Source organism: Sturnus vulgaris, chromosome 3 (genome assembly GCF_052056855.1).
Source record: "Sturnus vulgaris isolate bStuVul1 chromosome 3, bStuVul1.hap1, whole genome shotgun sequence".
Classification (NCBI taxonomy): domain Eukaryota; kingdom Metazoa; phylum Chordata; class Aves; order Passeriformes; family Sturnidae; genus Sturnus; species Sturnus vulgaris.
Window position 1 is genome coordinate 88,521,414 of NC_142245.1, and position 25,306 is coordinate 88,546,719.

A 25,306-nucleotide genomic window follows, 5' to 3' on the forward strand; every position below is an offset into this window, starting at 1 on the left:
AACAAAAAAAAGAAAAAGGGAAATGTTTTGACCCTATCCCATTAGCTGTTCTTGTATATAATAGAGACAGAGTGTGATATTTCAATCTTCCAGTAAATGCTGAACCACATACTTTTAGTTGCTTTAGATAGCTAGTCTATTCATAAGTAAATTATTGGAGGTTGACATACTTGTCTATTAAGTGGTTTATAATTAATTATTTATGTTTATCCTGCAGCTTACAATTTGAGTTTTGTATTTTGAAATTATACATCTTTTTGTAAAGTATAATTTATTCTTTTATGAATGCCTATTTTTAAGTCAGTGGATTCGAATGACTAACAAAATGTTGAATCAATGCATATTACTACTTCAGAAGAGATTTATTACAAAGCTGTTTTATTGCTACAGCAAATTGCTAAGAAATTCTTCTGATGTAATTTGTAACTATGTATTAGGCAAGTGGTTTGAATCAGATTATCAAAGCAAAAAGTATGCAAAAAGCATATTTGATACATAATTTTCCAGAAGTAAATGGAAATAAATTCTTAGATGCTATAATTCTTCTTTATCTTTGATGTCACAGTATTAAAAAGTGTTAATTTTCAAAAATACTTAGGCAGTTCATAAATGTTAAGGTAGGCAGACAGATCAGTTAAATCCTGCCTAGGGTTACAAGAATTTAGGAGAGCATGGGAAGCTACTGGACAGAGGGTGAGAAACTGATGAATTCCACAAGTATAAGGGTAAGTGGCTGGCAAATATTCCACAGACCACCATGAGCAAGGACTGAATTACGCAGACAGTGAAGGGGGAACTTTGTGAGAGACATGGACATTTCAAATAATTAAAGAGAATGATTTGAGGAAATTTTATTTATTATTTTTTGCAAGGCCAACAAAGCTTGAGTAAAGTTCTCTTTTCTTTATTACTTCTGTGTTAACACCTCTCCTGGTGGTGAGTGATAGATCTTTAAACTAGAGTAGCCAGAAACCAGAATGACATCCAGACCTGGAATGACTCAAGCTCTGAGCCAGCAAGTCAGCAAGAGGTTCAGGGAATGGATATGTAAATCAGACTTAAAATCTGTGCTGATTCTTGAGGGATCCACTAATGAGAGTTTATCTTTCTATTTAGAAAATGAAGGAGTGTGTATGTTCATTGTTGAACTTCAATACTAACTAGCCAGAGATGAGGAAAAAGTTTGAGCTGTCATTGCTACTTATGCTCGTGTGACTGCTGTTCATGTTTACCTGGAAAAAGACACAGTTCTTCATGTTGGTTCACATGACCAGCAGGTTTTAGCGTGTGTATGTGTGTGATTGTGTGTTTGCTTACTGAAAGCACATTCAGGTTCAGTACTGGCTGGATCTATAAACAGGAATGAGAAGAAGGCTCCTGGTCTGGGAATCCACTGGATTCAGCTTCCATTAATAACTGTGAGACTGTTCAGCATCTCACAGGACCATGGCTCCATCCTTCCTTTGCTACAGATCAGGTTAGTCTCTCATAGAGATTCCTGCCATGTTAATCCACGAAAATAAAGCATATGGGTATATGTTATTTGCTCCTTAAATGGTGATAGCTTACAGATGTCCTAGGCAGGTATTGGAGCTTCACAATGTAAAACAAAAATTAGAGAAACACAATTAATAAAAGGCTCTTAAACCCTTAACAAAATAAGAAAATAAAAGGAAAAAAAAACCCACAAACAACCCCCCCCCCAAAAAAAAAAAAAAAAGATAAATAATAGGGAAACACAACATAGTAAAAAAATAATGTCAAAGAGCATGTCAAGCATCAACTCAACACGCTGTATTTTTTTATGTTTATTTATTTTAGGTCCATTTTGTGAAGAACCTGGTGATCCTTGTGCCTCTGAGCCATGCCTGAATGGAGGTGTATGCCACTATAACCAGTCTGGATATGTTTGCAATTGCCCTTCTGGTTTTCTTGGTCACAACTGTGAAATTGACATCAATGAATGTTCTTCAAGGCCATGTCAGAACAGAGGTACATGTATCGATTTGCCAAATGTAAGTATAAATGTTAAAGATCCCTGAGCTGGAAGGAACATTTAAATATGATGTATTTCCAACTTCTCTGCAGAGGGCAGAGACCTCTTATGCTAGATCAGGTTGCTGAAAGTTCCATCCAACCTGACCTTGAACAATTCAAGGGATGGGACATTTGCAACTTTCCCTCTATCTCACCAATTTAGCAAAAATTATGATGTGTGGGATGATGTCAGAGGTCTCACAGAAATCAAAATAATGTGATCACTTACCCATCAGCACAGTTGCTACATAATTGAAAGACACCACTAGTCAGACATGATTTACCCTTTGTGAAACCATATTGTTTGTTTCTAATCACTTTCCTATCATCCATATTCTTTGGCATACCTTACAGGAGGGTCTGTTCCATGAAAGTGTCAAAACATTTAATTCTAATATAATTTATTTTATTAGTTTTTCATACTTCACAAAGCAACAGCATTTTCTCAATGTGTCCTGTTTATACTATTTTTATGATAAACCCCCCCAAACTCCCCATTTCATGTCAGTTGCTTGGTGATCACTTAAGAAGCTACCCATGTTATTTTATTTCTTTCTTCCTCTTCCTAGCAAATCATCTGACACAAACACGAGGTATCATGTGGTCTTTATTAATTAGTCTTGTTCTTGCTTTTCATGCTGTATAAGTTTTTTAATTCCCTTTTTTCTTTATTTTTTCTTTCTGTAAAAAAGAATAATTTCATGCAGAACTCACAAAGTTTTGATAATAAAGTCATACCTGGTAGTACATCAAAATAAATTGATGTTTTCTCATTAGCATGACTATTGCAAATAGCAGTGATTATACAGAATCAAAGCAGAGAAAGAAGAGTTCAAAAGCTTAGTTATCACATAGCAGTGATACATACTCATACACTGAGAGAAAAAGAGACATCTAAATTGATGCATAAATTTATAGATTTCTAAGTTATGCAACTTGTCTAAATATTTTGTCTAGTAGATATACTAGCATAAACTATTTTTGTGCAATAGACAAACAGTTGCAGTAGTTTGTTTCACAACTATGGAAATGTCTCAGTGGGAGTTGAAGTTTCCTGATTATATCTTTAAGATCAATTGTAAAGAAACACGTAAGCATTTCCAATTTTATTAGGGGAACAAACACCTTTATTTTTTCCTTTACTTTCCGACTTCAAAAGGCCTATGAAGAGCATAGAAAAATAAGGGTGGGACTGTCAGCCTTAAGAAATATTTTGTTTTGTAAAATAATTTACCTTTCTTACTGTTCATATTAAAGATTGCAGCAACTGACAGATGTCTTTCGGTGTTAATGAGAAGCATAGACTGTGCTTTATATTGAAGGAGAAAATGGATATGCATGATTTTCTTTCCTCCTCTAGTTTGTGACACTGGTTACTAATGTACCTTGCGTACTTTACTGTTTAATAGATGCAAACATTACATTGGAACAAATTCAGAATTGAGGGAAAAAAACCCTTAAATTAATTAATAAACTCCTTGATTCTGTTATGAGATCACAAAACCGCAATTTTAAAGCTGGTATATTTCCATCTAGAAAACTCAAGTATGGTATAATCTGTGCTTGAAGGCCTGTTCTCCTTGTCCTAAATTAAATTGTAACCTATCTGAGGCTAGAACTATTCTGTCTTTGTAGACTCCTTTATATGATGAAAAGTTGTCCCATTTAGGACCTCACTGGTAATGGATGTAAACACCATAAACACTAAATTTTGTGCTGTCTTGGGTATAACAAATAATTATGTCTAATTTCCCTCTCTTCTATAGGATGTGGCATGTACCTGTATGCCAATATTTACTGGCAAGTTCTGTGAGAGAATACTGAATCCATGTGAATTATTGCCTTGCTTAAATAATGCAACTTGTATAGCTCAACAGCAAAACTATAACTGCCGGTAAGATTGGAAATTAATTTATTTCAGTGCTTTGTTGGCTCACTTGATGATATCACACAGATTGCAGAAAGAAAAGACATCATCATTCACAGAGAACACAGAAAACTATAAACTTTTGTTTTAAAAAAATATATTTCTCTTTTGTGCTTTACTCTTTTAGGTTTCTTATAAACTCTGGGAGCTATACAAAAATATTTAAAGCATTTAAATTTAAAAAAAGTATTTAAATGTTCTATTGTTATACTACAAAAAATATATAAATTTTAAAACACTGATGACAATTGAGACAGTTGTACTACATGTGACACTCCCTTTCAGGGTGTATGAAGTTTATGTTGTTTCTGAAAACTTATGGCACCCTATTTAATTTCTAGCTCACAGACACACATTAGTAGACTTTAAACTGATCCTTCAAGCAGCATATGAAAAACTGTTTTATTCAGAAAGACTAAAAATGATCCATTTTAATGTACCAGAAGTGATCCAGTGTATAATTTCATTTCATTTTTAAATAGATTTTTAGATATTTTTTTCTATGCCAATAAGGAGTACAATTTATCCTGTTCCCCTTTGCTTGGCTTTTATCTTGCTGCCTGAGTAAATTCTGATAAGCATTACTGAAGAAAATGTTTTTCAAATTTTAGGATATTCATAAAAGCAGAGAATTGAAAGCTGTGATACAAAAAAGCCTGACAACACATTATGAATGAACTTAGAAACTGCAAAATATATAACAGAAATATAGAACACAGAGTTACAGTGCATCAGCAGAAATTCAATTGAGAGGACTTGAAATTAAAATATAAGTAGAACTATGCGTACAATTTTCCTAAAGAAGAAAATCCTAACAATTTCATTCATATTCACTCCCAAATACAGATATACATACAAACACACATATGCAAGCTCATATACAGTTAGATCTTCCCACATAGATATGTAAAGCACAGAACAAAAGTTATCATTCATTTTCTAATTCTTTAAATTGATATATAAGATAATAATTTATTATTATGTAGCCAGTCTTGCCCACAATATGTATATATTATTATTAAATGTGTTTCAATTTACATTCAAAAATATACATGACATGAAAAATTAATATCTAGATGTATATTGCCTTTATTAACAGAAACCAAACCAAAAAAGTAATAAAAAATTATTCTGTCCCTGTTATTCATATTGAATAATCTATAACTCCACAAAATATCTGTAGAAATGGTCTGTATCAGGAACACCATTGTACCATAGAAATTGTTTAATAAAAATATCTATAAGAAAACATTGTGGTTGAACTATCTTTCCTTTAATAATATTATGTGAGAATAAGCATGGAAGTAATTATTTAGATCAATACAACAGAACATAAAAATGGGCAATTAAGAACCCATTTTACATTGGGATAAAGCTCATTAACACTAAGAATGCTCTAAAAGCGAGCTAACAACCTAGAGAGAGCACTGTGAATAGTGTTCAATCCACATAATTTACCTTAGCAACCAATTTGCCCACCAGACATTCTTGATGGAGAACTCCAGAAAGTGACTCATATCTTCCAGAGAGAAATATCCAGAACAGGTGAGATGACACATCTTACACAAGTTCACAACTTTCTTTGTACAAAGGTAGAGGGTTACAATACAATCACAGAATATTAGAACAATAAATATATATTACTCTCAGAGACTCACAGAACATCCCAGGTTGAAAGACACCTTGAGGTATCTTCTGATCTGAACGTCCATGGAAATCAGAGTTTAGATGAGATCATCTAGTACCCTATTCAATTGCTTATTGAAAATCTCCAGTGTTCAGCATTAGTTTTACCATTGAGTCCTCAAAGGCTTTTGTCCTCACTTTTTGTGAAATTAAAATCAGTTTTCCACCACTTAATCTGGAATAGTTAATAAATATAAATATTAATGCCTCTGTACTTGAAAGGAGGCATTTAGATGAGAGAAAGATTTTTGAGGTAGTATGAATGACATACTTTTCACAAGGAGATTACATTCAGTAGTTTTGTTTGTGAGAGGTGCAATCTTGCCAGAGTGCTGAAAAGCAAAGGAAGTGTTGATAGAGAGCTCCAAGAGGCTTTACTGTTTTAAGAATTCAAAATTTTATTTTTAAATTTATGTTCTGCATTAGCTACTTGACTAACAGAGGGTTTTGGAAGACCCATAGGAAGACTGGTTAGAGAGTTTCAGTTTTCTAAAATCACAGACTTGGATGCTTTTTGCCTGTGATTCATGCTTTAATTAATTTTACCTAAAGTAAATCTACCATTAATTATGTTACCTTAATTTGGAAGATTTGTAGCTACTCCTCAACATTTTAAGTGAAGATTTGATTAATTTTTGGTAACCATTGTCAAATACCCTATGTTATGTCTCTGTCTAGTCACTCCACAAGAAACTGTGTGTTTCATACTACATGTGGTGTAATACTACATGTAATACTACGACATGATCCACTTTTATACCATTTTAACACCATAAATAAATGTAATGGTGTTTAGGTCAGATGCATGCATATACAAGTTAAAATAATAGCTGAATTGCACTTTTTACTTCATTGCTTTTTATTTTGCTTCCCCCTGTGCTATGTTGTTCTCCTTATGCCCAAACTACATTCTTATATCCTACACAATCCCAGCTTCTTCCCAACACATCCTTCCTTCTTTGGGAAAGCAGCTGTTTTCCATTCTAAACAAATAACCAAACAGAATCAATTTAATTTTCCTCACTTCAGTTATGATGTATGACTATCTTGTATCCTAATTCCATCTTTTCAGTCTTGATATCACACACAACTTTGTGCTAAGAATCTGATACGTGCCTTTTTTCTTAAATGTCAAAATTTAAGGTGAATTCAAATAGGCAGTGAACAAGCATATCCATCACTATAAACTATTGTTGTTTGCTTTTTATCTTCTTCTATTATCCATGTACTTTAGGATAATAAAATATCACAAAACTGTGAACTGGTGTTCTGAGAAAATATGCTCTGTTGGTGCCATCTTTGGAACTTTATTGTCAACTTTTTTTCCTGTTAGCTTACATTTGCCTTTCCTGAAATTAGTATGTTTATTGCAAAGCAACAAAATAAAAGCAAAACCAGAAAAAATATTCAATTATAAAAATTAGAAGAAACCGCTTCTAAAATTGGTTTGCTAGATTGTCTAGTTAATGAAATAATCATAGATTGAAGCAAAAAAGCTGGGAACTCTTTCGCTTCAGATCATTGGTAAAAACAAATCAGTAAAATAACATTGTAATTGAGTTGCTTTGACTTGATCTTAAATGTTATTTAAAATTATGAGAAAATATGCAAAACCTTTTTATTATTTTACATTCCTTTCATATGCAAATTTTATTATGAAAAACTCCTTTTAGCTATAATTCATGAACTAGAACTTTGTTAAAAATAGACTTTGCAAGAATTTTGAAGCCAAGTACATGAAATGGTATAAACATGATTGCATGCAGCACTTTTTTCAACAGGAAAGTGAGGATTATGTGGTGCATTGCTCCTTGCAGTGTCCTCATATGGTTATGTCTATACCAGCCTCAAAGTATATAACCATATACAGATGTTTTTATCCATATCCATTTACCTCTGTCCAAATGGTCCTATGCATTAATTGTGGTTGGTTTCCAGGAATTTCTGATTAAATCCAACCAGTTTAAGACTTAACTAAGTTTAATAAAGTGACTTAACTTCTGAGCATGCTACATGTGAGAAGCTTCATGCATTTTGAAACAAGGAATTGGATAGTTTTTTTGTAAATGAGAAAACATAAACAACACATCTGGATCTCATATCTATTAGGAGCAAGAACATAGGAAAACCAGAAGCAATTCTGTATAATCTTCATAGTTTCCAGCTTCTGGACTGAGTAATTTGAAAAATAAACTACCTCTAAGAAACAGCTAAAAAAATTCCCACCTATTACTTTAGGATTATTTCTCAAGCACAAATTTTCAGCTATCTGGCCATTTCCTTTCTCTTCTTCTTAAATCATTTCTTTCCATGATACCAGAAATAGCCTTTAGACAGGGGAACATGCTGTGTCTGTAAGAACATAATGAAACTGTTTGACAAGGATTATCTATCTATCAAGATATAAGTATTCAAATATTTTTCTACCTTTTTCCATTATTGCTGTTGAATAAGACTTCTTTACTATCCATTTGAATCTTATCCTTTTTATTTGTGTATAAGAGATTTTTTTTTTAACATAGGAGGGCTACATCAGAAAGGATTTTCTCCTACTAATTATGTGCTGACATGAAGCAGAAGAATTTTCTGTAGTTCCTTTTACATACATGAGTTATCCATCACTCAATTGGCACCACATGAAACTAACAGTCACAAAAATTGAATGCTAGTTTTTTCTTTAAAGAAAATGCTGAACTACAATTAAGTAAACACATAAACATTTATTTATATCCATTGTTGTCTCTAGATTGTTCTTTACACAATTAAGCATATCTTTATTTTATATTTATACTACTCTTTATTCATTAGCAAAGATTGATATTTATTTGTCACTTATCACATTTTTATTTTTGTATTAAAGCATCTCTCTGATGCCTAAATTGACCCATCCTTTCTAATAGCTTTCCAAAACCTTGTTACCTAATCTATAACTGTTTATTAAATATTACCTCGTTCTAGAGGAAGGGTTATGAAATATTGATGTGAAAATGCTTTAATCAATGAAAGAAATTATTTGTGAAAAGCAACATTATCCAGAATCAAGCAAGGGATTTTTAATTCCTTGGAAACATATTCTGTTTATTTTAAATAACATAAGAGATCTATTTTGTTACTGCAAGAACATTATTTAATAGAATTATGGATCATAATTAAATACAATTAACTTTTAAAATGCAAGTTCTCTAAAATACCCTGGTGTATTTGCAGCTGCATGCCAGGATTCACTGGAAAGAACTGTGAGGAAGTAATTGACTACTGCAGGCTGCTCAGCATCAACTGTCTGAATGAAGGATTGTGTCTTAATATAATTGGAGGATTCACTGTAAGTAATTTAATACATATTAAACTAATTCAGTGTTCCAAAGTATAAAAGCTTCAGACAAGCAAACTTGAAATGCATTCATTACTCTAAGAGATGAGAGGGGCACACTTTTAAAAGTTTTATTTATTTTAATCGATAACACGACTACAATTCACTTGGATAATATGGATTTTTTTATTACTTTTCTATTGAGATCTTGTTTAGTACTATATCAAGTAAGATAACTGAAGGGTATTTTAATAGTAAAAAGAATATATAACTAATTGTTGTCCAGTATCATTACCCACAAAGATGATAATCACAACTTTTTGAAGCCTTTAAAAATACATTGCTTGAATTAAGATCATCTGTTGCAATTGTTTTAGCCAGAACCAAATTACTTATCTACACATAAACATGTTTAAAATTAACACAAATTTAAAAGTTTGATGATGAAACTGTATTGTGGTGATGTTCATTCCAACTGACAATCTAGGAAAAAAATATTAGATCTGCTTGTTTTAATTGTAAATTCCTCCTGAAAATGTTAAGCAAGGTGCAGAATCCGGCCCTTGTCCATATGGTTGGTGATTGCCTGTCCCTCTATTTTGTCAAGGTCTCTCTGTAAGGCCTCTCTGTCCTTGAGGGAGTCTAAAGCTGCTCTCAGTTTAGTGTCACCAGCAAACTTACACCGTATTCCTTCAAGTTCTTTGTCCAGGTCATTTGATGCTGAGGAGCACAGGGCTGAGGATGGAGCCCTGTGGATCCCCACTAGTCACAGGTCACCAGCCTGGTGTCACACCATTCATTATAACCCTCAGTGCCTGACCTGTGAGCCAGCTGCTCACTCATCATATAACCTGGTTATTAATATTTTTCCAAAAGGCTCCTGTGAGAGACACTATCGAAAGTGTTGCTGAAAAGATTGCACCCGCTCATTTTCCTAGATAAACTAAGTGGGTTTCCTTTCCATAGAAGGAAATAAAGTTTGACCAGCAGGACTTCCCTCATGAAGCCGTGCTGGCTGTGACTGATGACTGCAACACTCTGGGTGTTTTTCAATACTTCTCAGAATAATTTCCATGGTTTTACCAGGCACTGAAGTGAGACTGACAGGCCTGTAGTTTCTGGGGTCCTCCTTCTTCTGTGTGTGCAGACGACCACAGAAAACAGTAGTGTAGTTAATATTACACAAATATGATAAGTACTTCTTGGTAGACAGCACTACTTTAGAAAAACATGTGTTCTAGGAGAGGCAAATTCAATGCTATATGCATAGAAAAAAAGAATATGAATTACACAGTAGTGAGTGTTCCTGATAGTCAGTGACAAAGAAGGCAAAATGTGACACCACACCATTGATGAAGACAGACAATCCCTGTAGTAAAAAAATAAGCACGTGTATATATTGAAGCATTTCTCAGTAGTTATATATCTTTGACTGTCAGTGAAGTGTCATCATAGACAGTTATATAATCTAAATTGTTTTAAGAAGGTTGCAAATGAGGAAACCTCTATTAAAAATGAGGTTTATGAAATAAAATAAAGATATTATTTTAAATTATATCCCAAAAATTACATACAGATTCATAATCTTAAAACAGTCCATGGTCTATCAGTTTTTCTCAGAAGAAAAAAAAAAAGGAGCAATTGTATTTAAAATATTCAAGTGTTGGTGCCAAAAATTTTGAAGCCACATTAGCAAAGAAGTGATGCAAGTATTGTGCATGGGTCTGAGCAGCTGCTTCTTGTATGTGCTATTGATTATAGCAGGAGCATTTTCAAAAGCTTTTTAGGTAATACAGTCTAATGCTGTCTTTCAGCAGTTTCCCATCAGATCAGAGCCAGGTCACATCAGTCCTGTCCTTGTGAATAACTTCACCAGACATTAAATTTCATGAGGATCTACTACTGTGGGAGCCAAACTCCATAATTCCCAGAGAAGGCTGAAGGCCTTATTTTGGATTGCTTCCAGTAGTCAATGCAGCAGACTCATTTCACTGATGTTAAAAGGTTAGGAAAAGGGTTATATTTTCCAAAGTTGCCATGAATAGTGAAAACATCATTCCCCCCATTTTATTTGGGCTCTGAAGAAGATCAAAGGTATGATGTTTACCTTGTTGGTTTCTAAAGCACAAAAGGACAACACTGCAGCTTTGACTCAGTTTCAGAAATATGAATATAATTTGGACATATTGCCAAGCACAATTCTTGAATATGAACAGATCTTCCGCTCTCAAAAAATACTGAATGAAAAATTCTATTATTTACTGTTGATTTATCAATTACTGCAAGAAGTCTTGAATTTCTCCTGATTTTCGGCTGCAATGTTGGAACTGCTAAGAATAAATATAGTCATTATCAAAGTTCTGAAGAAAATATAATATAGAACTTCCTTTTTTAAACATCCATACCATAGGAAAGTTTTTAATAAATGTACTGTTTTTTCAATTTTATAATAACTATGCCTATTTAGAAGACAGAGGACACTATTTTAAGAAAAGAAATAAATTAAAACAGTTTGAGCATAAACCACACTTATACAATTACTGATATGTGAACTAATTTCAGATTTCAGCAGTTTTATTCAATAAAAATATTTAACTACATTATTGTGAGAATATGATAACCCGCTTCTTTAAAAAGTTGTTTAAAAATCTGCCTACAGATACACTTTTCAATAGATTTTTCTGTTCTCATGGCAACTTTTCTTTTTCTTAAATGGATTTTATAAGTGAAATGTCAGTGTTCTTCTTTTGCAGCTGATAGCATTTTCTCATTCCTTTTAATCTGATTGTCTTAAAAAATTTATGGCTGTAGGTATCTGTTTTCCTTATCTTTACCTGAAGACAGGGAAAATATGAGCAATGCCCAAAAGGCAAGTGATAGAGAAGAAAGAGCTGTTGTTTGTTCCATGCTAATCACACTGCTGCCACATGCTAACTACCTCAGGGTATGGAGTGGTTTGAGTACTGCCCTCCCAGTGATTTAGAACGGCTCCAGTAAAACCTCTGGCACATGGCTGGGCAGTGAAAGCCGATAAAGAGAGTATACAAACAAGAAATCACTTGTGGATGTAAAGCTTTGCTCTAGGTCCCCAGAGGGAATCAAGTACTTTACTATCTATTTATTCATAGCAAGTAGTTTAGATCATGGCAAAAAATATTATCTCTCCTTAAGATCCCCTGTTTCTCCCTGAAACGTTAGTATTAAACTGAAAAAAACCCTCAAAAACCATAAAAAAAAAAAAAAAAAAAAAAAAAGATACTGAAAAAATATATTAAACTAATCCAGTGGAAATCCTGAAGATAACAGAAATCTAGTTTACTGGAGTTTGGAAAAATGGAAAGGAGCACAGTTTTGAAAACACGATAGCAGGAAAGTTAAGGTTTGACAACTGTCAAGTCTTTAGCATACTAGCTGTCTTTACTTTCTAGGGAAAAAATACTGTATTGCATTAAAACCGACAGAATTTACAGGTCAGTTATGATTAACTACAGAAGTGCATTTGAGGGACAATAAAATGTAGCTCTGCAGTGGCTGCTACACACTCTCTCTCATTTGTGATCTGACATACACTTCCTATGGAAAGGTATGCAAATTAAAAATGCTATCCACTTCTGGTAGAGTGTAAAAATGCTCATTCATTGCTTTTTTTTTTTTTTTTTTTTTTTTTTTTTTTTTTGCCTAGCAGCTCCTTACTATGCTACAAGCAACTATCTTTCAACTTATATGGTCTGCACAGTGTCTCCAAGTCTATTTTGTCAATATGCCTTTCTCCAGTCATCCTGACAAACCACTGATTCGTGCAAGGCTGTGGGCTAACAGCTAGCAAAGAAATTGAGTTATGTAGACACAAAAGCTGAAGCTGAAAGATAAAGAGGAAGCAATGTCATTGTAAGGTCCATTTCCATTTGCCAGCACTACACTTGAGACAAGGTCTAAACAAATTATACATATTGCCTGAACAGCAGAGCTGTGTTGGCAAACAAACACAGACTAGGGCGGCATTAAAGAAAGAGGAAACCATCTCTGCTCTCATTCTGAGTTTTACCACTACACCTACTGTTGGTCATTCAAAGAAAATGTTTGAAATTCCTCTGAGAAGCTGTACTGACACTTGAATGTGGAATTTTGAGTTGGGATAATTGCCAATGGACGCCCTGGTGCCTTCAAAAAGAGCAACAGGAAATGCTGCCAATTTCTCCTACAGTGCAGTGCAAGTAGATTGTGCTTCTAAGGGAGAGTGAAGCTAAGGATAAACAAGTAATGGTTTTAACTTCTATAAGTAATTTGCCTAGATAACGCTGATTAATGAGAACAGGTACACAGATGCATTCCTGTCAATTCCCTTCCAAAAACTGTTCCTCAGTCACCAGAATTTTGCTTTTTTATACAAACGTACGTTTAATAATGTTTCTCTAATAGTATGATGCGCTGTAAGAGGATAGAAAAATTAATATATTAGAAAAGAGTAATATCTAAAATCTCGCCCTGCAGATGGCTCTCTGGTAGTTCATGTTATGCTCTTTTGTTCTTTTTCTCACATCCATATAATGAAGCCATAGCTTTTATATTTGGAGCTTTATGGTGAATCTGATATATTTTAACAAAGCATGCACCAAGAAGATATATGGTGGATAAAGAAAAATTATGAATATATATTTATAATCAGTAACACCAAGGGGCACACTGTTGAAGTTAAAAAACCCAAATATGTTCTGCCCAAAGACTACTGTGTTGTCTAGCAAAACAGGAGACTGTACACCAACAGAGCAAATGGTGTTCACTGAAGCTAGTATGTTCCTTCTGGGGTCATGTGGGAAGGAGGATAGAGGAGGGAACCTCTCTTTTTCCTGTGATTTTTCCACGTGTCCAGCTGATATGTGGCCCTCATGCAGCAGAACTTGTACAGAAATTGCAATCAAGCAGACAGAGTTCCAGGTTTCCTCCCTTTCAGATGAGGCTTGCCTTTGTGGGTGCAGAACCAGGCCCATCAGCCAGCTCTCAGGCTGGGAATCAAATTGCTTCTTTGCAGAATAGCAGTGAGTAGTGCCAAGCCCCACAGGCTTGCCTGAAAAGCCTTTGTGGAAAGTCTGCTGCTCTGGTCCTTTTGGTAAGCTCTTCCCTGAGGAGCCACTCTCAGTCGTAAAGCTTTTTGATAATGCTTTATCCCTAGAAGTCTGGCTGAAATTATAACCCAGAAGCAAAGCATCTCTATGCAGAATTGGCAATAATCTCCAAAATGGAGCTATGTCGTACTGCTTAGATCTCACAGCCCTAGGAATACCTCCAACTTATTCTTAGAGAAACCATTTGTATTTATTCCACTGAAAGAGGTTAGCTGCACCACCTAATTAGTGGCTTGTCTTCTTTTTCTTCTGCCTTCATTCAGTCAGGATAGAATGCTCATGAGATGGATTTCTTGTTCGGACTTGGTTGTTTATTAAATCTTATCTAAGGTGCAGAGAGTTCTTCAGCACTTCTAGCTATCAAGCTAAAAACGAGAAAATTGAGTTTTCTCTATCCAGTTACAAGGTCTTTTAAAGGCTAACTATCCAATTAAGAGCTAACATCTATATTATTTACACTTTTGACCCAATAACCAAATGACCTGCACTGTGGTACTAACTATCCAATCCACAAACCACTACCTGAAATCATGAAGAAGGAACAAGAAGGGAGAAAGAGACAACGCCCAAGAACCTCCATCTTGTCCCATACCTATTACTATATTATAAAAATCCCAAATTCCAAACCCTTCACCATATGACACCACACACCTCTATTCAACTACACACCCATGATTCCAACTCTATCACTCAAATTTGGAAGCCTTCTCCAAGTCCTTAAGTCAAAAGCAGTGTTTTCCTGGGGATCAGTGTCAGAAAGCACAGAAAGTTCAAAACTCCCAGACTTCTGGGTTCCAACACTGCATGAGAGGAGAAATAACTTCCAGATCACATATCCAGAACTGAAAGGCAGTATAGCTGAGAGAAAACAACTTGTTTAACAAATTCAGTGCTTTAAAATAAATGCACAGGCCTTTTTTAAAGCCCTCTGCACTGCATCTATCACCGTTTGTTTTCTGAGTATAAAAAAGCCATAAGGAAACAAACAGATAATATATTTGGCATATTATATATTAAAGCAGTTGTTTAGAGTGATAAAATTATTATGAATATTTATAACAGATCTACTACCAATGCTAGAAGCAATGAGAATTGGCACTCTAAAATCTGTTGCTCTCAGATGCAATTTTTATCCTTATGTACAACATATAAAATAGATTATTATCATTTTCCTTTTAAAAAAAATCTACAGTGTCTCCCACTGTTTCTCCCCATGGACCATATGAGAACATTATAGTCTCATCTCTGTGAAGCCACTTTGCCACTATCATTAAGTCTATTGATGTCTCTCCTGTGTTTGTCCTTCCAGCTGAGTGTTCAAAACAGCAGTAGTTCAAAGTCAGATATTTCCATTAGGGGCTAGTTTTACACAAGTTAATTAGTCAATTTTCTTTCACACAGTAGCAGTAATTCTACAGAAGAGTTCACATAAATTTTAAAATATCTTAAACAGTTTTTTTCCTTCTTCAATGTTTAATTTGGACTTTATCAAAATTAATTTTCCTGCTTTTCTTTTTCTATTGAAATAAACACCATCAAAGCACCCTAGGTACATTTCATATGTCCTGCTAATTATCTCTGAGCTTCACAGAAGTTAATCAACAGTAGAAATCTTCATGTAATAAACTAAATGTCCTTCTTTTGAAGAACAAATTTAAATGAAAAATATTTAATTAAAGCTGTGATCATGTAATCATTTCAGATATCTTTGTATCTTTGTCAATTTATATAGTAGAAGAGCATATAATTAAATATAAATGGACAGCAAAACACACCAGATATAACCAAGATAAATTTTCTGGTTTATTTTTAAATGCAACTTCTGAGAAGTTAAAACCAAGCCTGTGTTTAAATTTAAATCACTTTTCAAAGACAGCGAAATTCCCCAAATTTCTTCTTTACTGACTTCCCAATCTAATAAGGAGTTGGCCCCTTGAGATAAGGAAAATGTCTGTAGAAAGAATCCATAAAATTTCACTCAGGTAACTCAGCAAAGTGCATTTCTGAAGCACATAACTAAAATAATATTTCACCTGTTTATTAATGCCACTAAGGTCAGACACACATTCTCCATGTGCCATATAAATTTTGTGGTAAATTTTGGCAGCTGTTTTCAATACTGTACAGTAAGTTTCTAGCTTGAGCTTCTTCATGATTATTTTTCATTCTTCAGTATTTGCCCTTTTGTCATCTACTACCAAAACCTCAAAATTTCATGTTCTTAATTTGCCTTTTAAAGTTATAAAAAATAATAACAACATTTATTATTTTATAAAGTAATATGTAAAGAGAGATGGCAGCTCCTCAAACTACACAAAAGATAACTTCATCTTCCCACCTTCTATACGAGATTTGCAAGGATAGAATTCTAGTTTCTGTTTTATCCATATGTTCACCTGAGAAATGAAATAATATAATCTTTATTAAAATTAATGAATGAATTCAATCTATGACATATTTCTGCTGAAACTCCTAATTGTTTAACATAAAATCAGGGTTTCATATGAAGGAGCATGTTCTATCAGAGATCATAGTATCATAAAATGGTTTGGGTTTGAAGTGACATTTAAAGGTCGATTAGTCCAAATCCCCACCAATGAGCAGGGACATTTTCCACTATATCATATTATTCGGAGTTCCATTCAACCAGACCTTTAATGTTTCCAGAGACAAAGCATCTACCACCTCTCTAGGCAACTTACTCCAGTGTTTCACAATTCTCACTGTGCTCACTGTGAAAAATGTCTTCCTCCTATCTAAACTGAATCTACCCTCTTTTCCTTTACAAACATTATCCCTTCTATTGCTATATAACCTTCTAAAAAGTTTTCACCCATCCTTCTTATAAGCCCTTGTCATGTGAAAAGGGGAGATTTCCTCAACCCTTGGTGTGGGAGATTTACTGAGCCCTGTGTTTAATTTGTCTGCCAGCACCCCAGGAAAGCAGAGACCCTTGTGTCCAACCTGTCTGTCAGTGTCCCATGATGGGGACCCTTCACTGAGCAGTCCTGCTAGACTGGAGAATGGCTTGACTGACTCATTCAGGGACACACACCAACAGCATAAGGGCGACCCTTCAGCTGGCCTTCCCACCTTGTGATCCCTCACCAGGTCTTCCACCGTGTCGAGTATGCTGCCCTTTGCTGGAGCCTGTGAAGGACTCACACCAGCAGTTCACAGAACAACATTCTTTTTTAATATAAAATTGTGAAAGGTACAGTTTCAGGGATTATCAGTGGTAGTATCTGACTGCAAAAACATGTTCAAAGCAATACGCAGACAAGCTAAGATCCCCAAAAAAGAGCTAGTACAGCTTTTACCCAATAGGCATCCCTGAGGGGAAGAAGACAGGTTCAGCCTGTTGACTGATCCCAGCAGTTATGGTAGAGTCTTCCTTAACTTTTCCTCCACTCTCTACTTACTTTTATACTATTTGTCTATGTTTAGGTGGAGCTTGAGTAACTCTAGTCATACATACCTTTGTTACTGACTGGTGTAAAATTGTCTCACTTCACTTTTAAAGATACAGTCAAAAAAATAGAGAGCACACACCTTTGGAGGGGGGTCATATGCTGAAGGGGGATAACTTTGGGATGGAGGTGTGCACTAATCTTACAATTATGCTGTAATGAACCAAGTTCATCTGAGGAATGTGATTTTGCCAGAGTTTCTGGCTCAGCAGCAGGATATATTTCCCTGTGTCCCCTGGCTCTCTTTGCAGTTTCTCAGCTGCAAAGAAAGCATCACTGAGTTCCCCTCCCGGCAAGGGTTTCAACAGTGCCTGGCTTCAGTGTCTCCACTCTGCTCCACCCTCCATTCCACCCCCTTAGCAGGTGCCTAGAGTTCCAGATCATGTGTATCAGGAATTATCATAGAATAGGTTTTGGGCATGCCAACTGCATTCCACCTAGGGAACAACAATTGTATTTTACACCATAATTTCCACACCTAACTTCTGTTAGGATGTGGGTATAACTTCTGTTTCCTCTAATTTTACCAGTCATCTTTCCACAGTACTTTTTAATGAAAGTCACAGGAAGATCTTCCCAAAATCTTTTTTGCTCCAGACTGAGCAGCCCAAACTTTCACAGACTGTGTTCTCAGGAAAACTGCTCCAGCCCTCTGTGGTCCCCGTGGCAACCCACTCCTATACTCAATGGCTTTGTTGTAATGAGGATCCCAGAGCTGAATGCAGCACTCCAGGTGGGATCTCACCAGAGCAGAGTAGAGGGGCAAAATCAGCTGTCTTGACATGGTGGTCATGGTACTTTTGATGCAGCCCAGGATACAATTTTTTGGGCTTTCTGGGCTACAAGCACATGTTGCTGGTTCATGTCTAACTTTCCATCCCCCACCACCTTCAGCCCTCTCTACTAGGCTGCTCTCAATGCCTTTCCCCTCACTCCGTGTTGGTACCAGGGGTTTCCTCAACCAATGTTTCCATGGGCCCACTTCTCAAGCTTGTTCAGGTCTCCCTGAATGGTGTGCCATACCTCAGGTGTGTCACCTGCAATGCTCAGCTTGGTGTCATCTGCAAATTTGACAGATATAATAAGTTAAGACTAATTAATTTTCTCTTTTAAGGTTTAAAGTCACTTAAGTGCCCTGGTATACTGTGGTTTAGTGATCAATATTATAAAGTTTTAAGATCTGTCAGTTCAAATAAGGAAGTGAGTAAAACAATATCCCCAAATAAGTGCCTCAATCCACTAACAAGCTATACTTTTGTTTGTTGCAAGCTAAATGTCTATATATTTCTTGCAGTTATTTTTCCAGTGTGAACGACTTCTAGAATTTCAGTTAAGAATGAACTGTATATAAAAAAAAAGTAAAAAGAATTTTATTTTTTTTATTAAGCTAAGAATTTAGTTTTCTTCATTTAAACAACTTCCAGAGCTCCATTGGTGCAGAAAAATAAAAATACTATTTATTTTTCATCATTTAGCCAAACAACAGGTCTTGAGTTCTTGAAGCCTTTTTGTCATAAAATGGTCACTTCAGTCTCTAATGTCAAAATAAATCTATAGAAAAATTTGAAAATATAAACACTTTTAAGGATATACACATAACTCAGGTAGTATTTGTGGCATAAAGGACAGCAGGGAGGGGTGGACAAAGAAGAAAATCAGAGCACAGGAATAAACGACATAACAGAATAATGTAAGATAAATCAAAAATTGAAAGCATTCATACCTAGTTTAATGCCTAAACTTTGGGCATTTGAGTTGGAATTTTCTCCACTTTAAAAGGGACAAATCAGTCTAACATATGAACATCTTCATTTTGCAAGCCATCTTACCAGGCAATTGAAAACTGTGAAGGAAAAAGGAAAGGTTATTGTGCCAGTATGCCATGGAGATGATTACAATTACACTGAAAAAAATTGCTTAATGTTTGTGGAAAGTGCTGGCTTAAGCATCCCTAAGACTTGTCCTTCAATTATCCTCAAAATGATTCAGGCATAGTCTGGAAACAGTTCCTGAATGCTGTCTTGCCAGCAATACGTTTCACCCCAGGTGCAGAGAAGTCACTTTGCTAGAGGAAAAGTAAATGTGGTTTTCACAGCTACAGTCACAATTCCATCTCTGAGAACATATTTTTTTAAGTTAATGTGTATCCACTAGATATAGGGCTAGACTTCAATGAACTTATTTGAAGTTCTTTTTTGCAGAATAGATTTAAGACATGTAAAGAAAGAAAATACTGGCTAAAGAGTTTTTACCAATAAATAGTAATGTTTAGTGACTGGGTAGATAAAAGATTGAGTCTATTCAAGGAGAATTTCCAGTTGTGTCCTCATGAAAAATACTCATAAAGAAGAAACTATCTTATAAATCCCATTTGTGTAGGTACAGTGGCAGAAAAAATGATACCAGAGAAAATGTATGCCCACTGCTGAATGAGGTGGATGACATTCAGTGTCTTTGATCTGCTTTTTACTTACAATATGTGCTTTCAAATTTCCCAAGTCCTGTGCCAGGTGGCAAAATTTAGAGGAATGAAATAATATCTGTTAAAGAGAAATGCCAAACCAAGACCACAGACAATGAGGATATTTATAAATATCCAAAAGGCTTGATAGGATACATCTATGGAAGATGAAGGAGTGTGTCAATGTAATCAAATAATGATAAAGCATAGGTAGCTTCCTCTAATACTGGCTTGCATTAGTAAAAGCATAGAGAGAAGGTCAAGTCATCAGTCCTTTCTGCTCAGCATCTGATAAGCATCTGTGAAGTGTAGAACTTCAATGTACAAAAAATAGCAGAGAACCATCAACATTGTGAAAACTTTGCAGCATATGAGGAAAGACTGAAGAATTTGCCTTTGTTAAGCCTTGAAAACAGAGAGCTGAATGGGGACATAATTCTTTTCCTCAGCTCCTCATTGGGTGATCATGAACGAGATGGAGCAAATTTTTTCTTAGAAGTGCACAGCACTAGAGTGAGAAGCAACTGGCAGAAGTTGCAACAAAGGAAATTATGGCTAGGTATTAAGAACAAATTGTTCATAATGTACCATGAGTATACTAAAGTACTGCAACAAGTTGACCTGAAAGGCTATGGAATTGTCATCCTTGGAGATATTCAGCCCTCAAATAGACAAGATCCTGAGCAACCAGCTTGTATTTAAAGTTAGACCTGCTCTGAGCAAAGAGTAGGACTCTATGACCTTCAAAGGTGTCTCTCAACCTAAATAATTCTGGAGTTCTATGAATGTAAATATATTGACATACAGGATAAATATTTTTCTATAGGTTTGTCTGGGATAAGCTTTGTGAACAGACAAACCCATAGATGCAGTTTCCGAAAACATGCCATCTTGTTATCTCTTACTACCTTTCACTTTGTAGTGTCATATTTAATAAAACATAACATCAGGGACAAGGACAGTACATAGCAGTGAAAGGTGTTCCTGGAGATTGAGGGGAAGGAAGTCAGAAAATGCCAGTGACGTGTGTATGGGTATTGCCACAACTGAGCGATGCTGGCATAAAAATGGGGAAAATACAAAGAAATATACAGTTGCTGGAGAACACTGAGTTCTTCCAGGCCTTAGAAGGTAAGTCATACCGATTCTGTAGGCTATCATGCTCCTCTTATACCTAGGTCACTTTGGAGATGGCAGTCTACTTTAGTTATCTACTGTTTCAGTCATTGAATGCAGAGATTCACAGTAAGAGATTCACATCAGTGCAGTTCTCTTAAAGCCTTCACTTGACCATCTAAGTACTGTTCATTTTTACAAAACATATATGTCAGATAGGGAGTCAGAGATCACTGTAAAGGTAATGCTTAAAAGACTGAGAGGTAGGACCAGTTTTAAACTTTAAAACAAACGTGAATGAATTAATTCACAAACAGCATGCTTAATGCTGGTAATTTCCAAGATTGTTAGGCACTGTCAGTACACCTACATATCCTTATTCTGTAACATTTACATTCTAAATTCTCTGTGATCACACAGTTCTGTGGAGCTGATGCCGAAGAGTTAGTGCTGACAGCTGTAGTCCCTGGTGGTACTTTACAACAAAGGTCAAGGAAATCTATGTCATGAGCTCTTTGATGAGAGAACTCATTACTGAATTGGGGTTGGCTTCTGTCTCCATCCTTCCTCTACATATTTGAGGTTTGCAATATTTTATCTCCCCCCAGAGGAACTCCCCCTGCCCTTCAAAAAATTATGGTCTCCTCCTGGTACTACTTGCCTTGGGGCTTTTTACAGTAATTTTTTTCTGTAGTCAGCAATATATTCTGCCTATTTTCTGTGCCGTATGCTAATCTTGTTCTTTGGCAACTTTCTTTTTACTTGTATTAGTCACTACAATGCATGTGTCTGTCTTTGGTGGTCACAGGTACGCATACTAATATAAAATGTTTATACATTGTGAACCTGGTACACCATTCCAGTGCTCTAAAATACTGGCATGCTACTGTTGGCTATACTGTTTTATTGCCCTTATAATGGGATTCAAGGCAAGCTACTATTGATTATATTTGATCAGGGCACTTGTATGAGTTTCACAGGACTCTTTTGAGAAGCTAATATAAGCTTCAGATCTTCCCCTTTCCTCTGGATAAACCATTTTAATTTATTTTATTTAACAGGTAGAGTCTGCATGTATAACAGAAACCCTGTACTATGTTTTCTGATTACTGGTTAGTGACAGTGTGGTCTTGCATGCTTTGTTATCATCACTGCCCAATTTCTCCCCTATGTCTACCCCTTTAGAATCCTTTCTGCACACTCAGTTCTTCTGCTCCTGCTGGCGTTTTTCTCCCTCACAGTCAGTAATTATCTCACCATATCCTCCAACTCACATGTCCTTTTTTCCCCCAATTTTTCAACAGACATAGTAGATGAGTTTTGCTTCTGTCAACTGTTTTATCATCTGCAAATACAGGCATGTATGAAGAATAGTCTCAGCTGGGTACAACACTCTGCATTCTACCACACTTTTACTTGCTAAAATACAAGACCCAAAGAAAATTCTACAAACTTTCACATTACATTTTCATTTTGGATTTTCTGTGTTTCTTTGTGTGTTATATCTAGTGCCTCTGTGGGCCTGGATGGACAGGAGAATTTTGCCAATTCGTTGAAAATGCATGTTTAATTTATCCAAATAATTGTTCTGACGGAGCAACTTGCATTGATATGAGTCAACTGGGAGAACAACCTTTGTTTCAGTGTTTGTGTCCTCATGATTTTACAGGTAAGGCATATACAAATCATGTAGAAGTTTGTAGTTTCATTTCCTTTTAAATATTCAAATATAAGAATGCTGAAGATAAGAATTAAAAAAAGAAAAAGGTATAAAGAAGTACTTGGAGAGTAATCACACCTCTTTGCATTTTCTACCCTTTGCTGTGATGCCTATAAAATCTGAATGGAATTTACAGGTTACTTTTGAATCTTCCAATTAAGGTTACAGTAAGAATAATCCTAGAATAAGCTTTAGCTTCAGTTTAAGAGACTAAGTGTAGGAAAGTTCTGCATGTGAGCTACTTGTCTGACGTCTAATTATAGTTCCTGGATGTCTAATTAATGAGAGAAATGGAGTTCAGCACGTTTGTTAGTTTGTATCAGTCTGTATTTACTCAGGTAACTTTCCTTAGTTTTGAGAGCTGAATTCCACCTTCTATTAAATACCTTAGTGGACCACAACTGATTTATGAAATTTAATTTGGTGTGGGATTAATTGATTCATTTTACTTTACTAAAACCTACTCTTTGAGGTTCTCTATTGTCAGTAAATTAGTTTTTCAGAGAAGGATTATAACCACTGTGTCATATTTGTCAGTCATTGACACAATTTCTTCAGCAGCGTTTCTCTTTTAATTAGATAACAAAAAAAAAAACAAAAAAACAAAAACAAAAACAAACAAAAAAAAACAACAACAACAAAAAAAACAAAAACACACAAAAAAAACCAAAAACAAAACAAACAAAAAAAAAACAGCCTAAAAAAAGTAGCTTATATTAAACACGGTTTTTTTTTTTTTTAAGTGGCAAAGAAAATAACTTCTGATTTTTTCCTCCAGCCTTATCCTTTAAATAGAAGCTCATTGAAGTTGGATTGTAAAATCCTTCACTAATATTTGTCTAGAGAGGGAATTGAAAGAGAAGATTCAAATATTATTCACTGCAGGTTTAGGTAATATTATGGAAAGACACATTAACCGTATGTACATCAATTTAAAGATAGGTGCCAGAAATATTAAGAGAACTTTGAAAATAACAATTTGAAATATAGGAACAATGTTTATTGCTGAAATAATGAAAATTAATTTAGTCTAAAGAACTGATAGCAATACACAGAGAAAAAAAGACTTTAAATCTACTACCATTGAAAAAGAAATAATAGTTTAATAAACCCAGAGTTTTAACTATCAGCTTTTCTTTTCACTTTTCCATTCTCTCCTTCAGTGTTTAATTTTTGCAATCTATGCTTGACTTTTTTCTTAAATTGGTGTGACACCTAAAATTATGGATTTTTTAATAAAAGTAATGTTTCACTACAATACTTTAAGGCTTTTGAGATAATTTCAGGTTTCTAGCATACAATATGATCATGAAACAAAAATTAAACAGTTTACAATAAATGGCAATAAATATATGCAATTAGTAGATCGAACCTTGCTAAACACTGAATCATGGGTGAATTCAAGTGGAAACAACTTTGTTGTTCAGGTATATTTTGCTAAGAGGACAAGATTAATTTAGTTTGGTGGATTCTAATTGTAATGAGTTCTATAAATTGCAATATAATTTTTTTAACTTTTTCTGCTTTTAAATAGCCAGTTACTTCTTCAGTCTTGATCCCTAAAAAGTTTCACTGATACCCTCTTACTGTCTCATTTATGTATTTTAAAAGGGGAAGAGGGAAGAGAATTGTCATAGCAATTTTGGTACATCTACTTGACTTTTAATTAAATAATGTCTAAAACCAGAAAAGCTATTGTAGTTTCACATCTATTGGTTCTTAATTGTGTTTTTAAATTATAAACACTACAGCTTCAGCTTTTGCATTAACATTCAAATCATGTTTGGAACAGACATCTTAGGGAACACAAAATATGACATGATGTAACATTCTCAGCTGTGAAAAGCAGAACTTTGATTTAAAAAGTAATAAACCCACTTCAGTTTGGTTACATACTCTTTAACAAAACCTTGTTGAAACTTAACATATACATATGAAATTTTAAACCACAGATTTATTTCTGTTTCTATGTATAATATTTTTGGTAATTTATTCATTAAAATGTCCCCATGTTAAATTCAAATGCTCACAGAATAAAGGGTTATAATATTTGGTTTTTTCCAGTGAATTTTTGTCATTATTTTTGTGCTTTAAATTTCCTTCTATAATTAGTTTCTTATTTTCATTTTCATTTCTTTCTTCTCTGAAAGTGGATAAAAACCTTTGACTCTAGGATAGTACTTGTAAGTAATACATCTTATGACATTGAAACAATCCATATCAGCAATTTCTCAGGTCCTGCACAGTAGACCAATTGTCCTTGAATAAGCTTCCTCTAATTTATTGCTATCTTTCCTTGTGTGTAGAGCAATCATATTGGCAGGAATTGATTTGGCATGTCAGACACCATTCTAACTTCATAGAAAAGTCCTTTAATTAAAATAATCTTACTACTGCTAAAAGGAACTGAATCCCAAGAAAACTCACCAACCAGAGTTTAAAGTACTACTTTAATT

General features: G+C 34.7%; 1 protein-coding gene across 1 annotated transcript in view; it reads left to right on the top strand.

The window, feature by feature from the left end:
• The window catches only part of EYS (EGF-like photoreceptor maintenance factor), a 789,024-nt gene that overhangs the window by 127,529 nt on the left and 636,189 nt on the right, over window positions 1-25,306 (top strand). Inside the window, exons 4-7 of the mRNA XM_088162233.1 lie at window positions 1,822-2,015; window positions 3,804-3,931; window positions 8,858-8,972; window positions 22,640-22,799. Of these exons, the coding sequence (XP_088018359.1) occupies window positions 1,822-2,015; window positions 3,804-3,931; window positions 8,858-8,972; window positions 22,640-22,799 (597 nt within the window). The remainder of the gene's footprint in view (window positions 1-1,821; window positions 2,016-3,803; window positions 3,932-8,857; window positions 8,973-22,639; window positions 22,800-25,306) is intronic.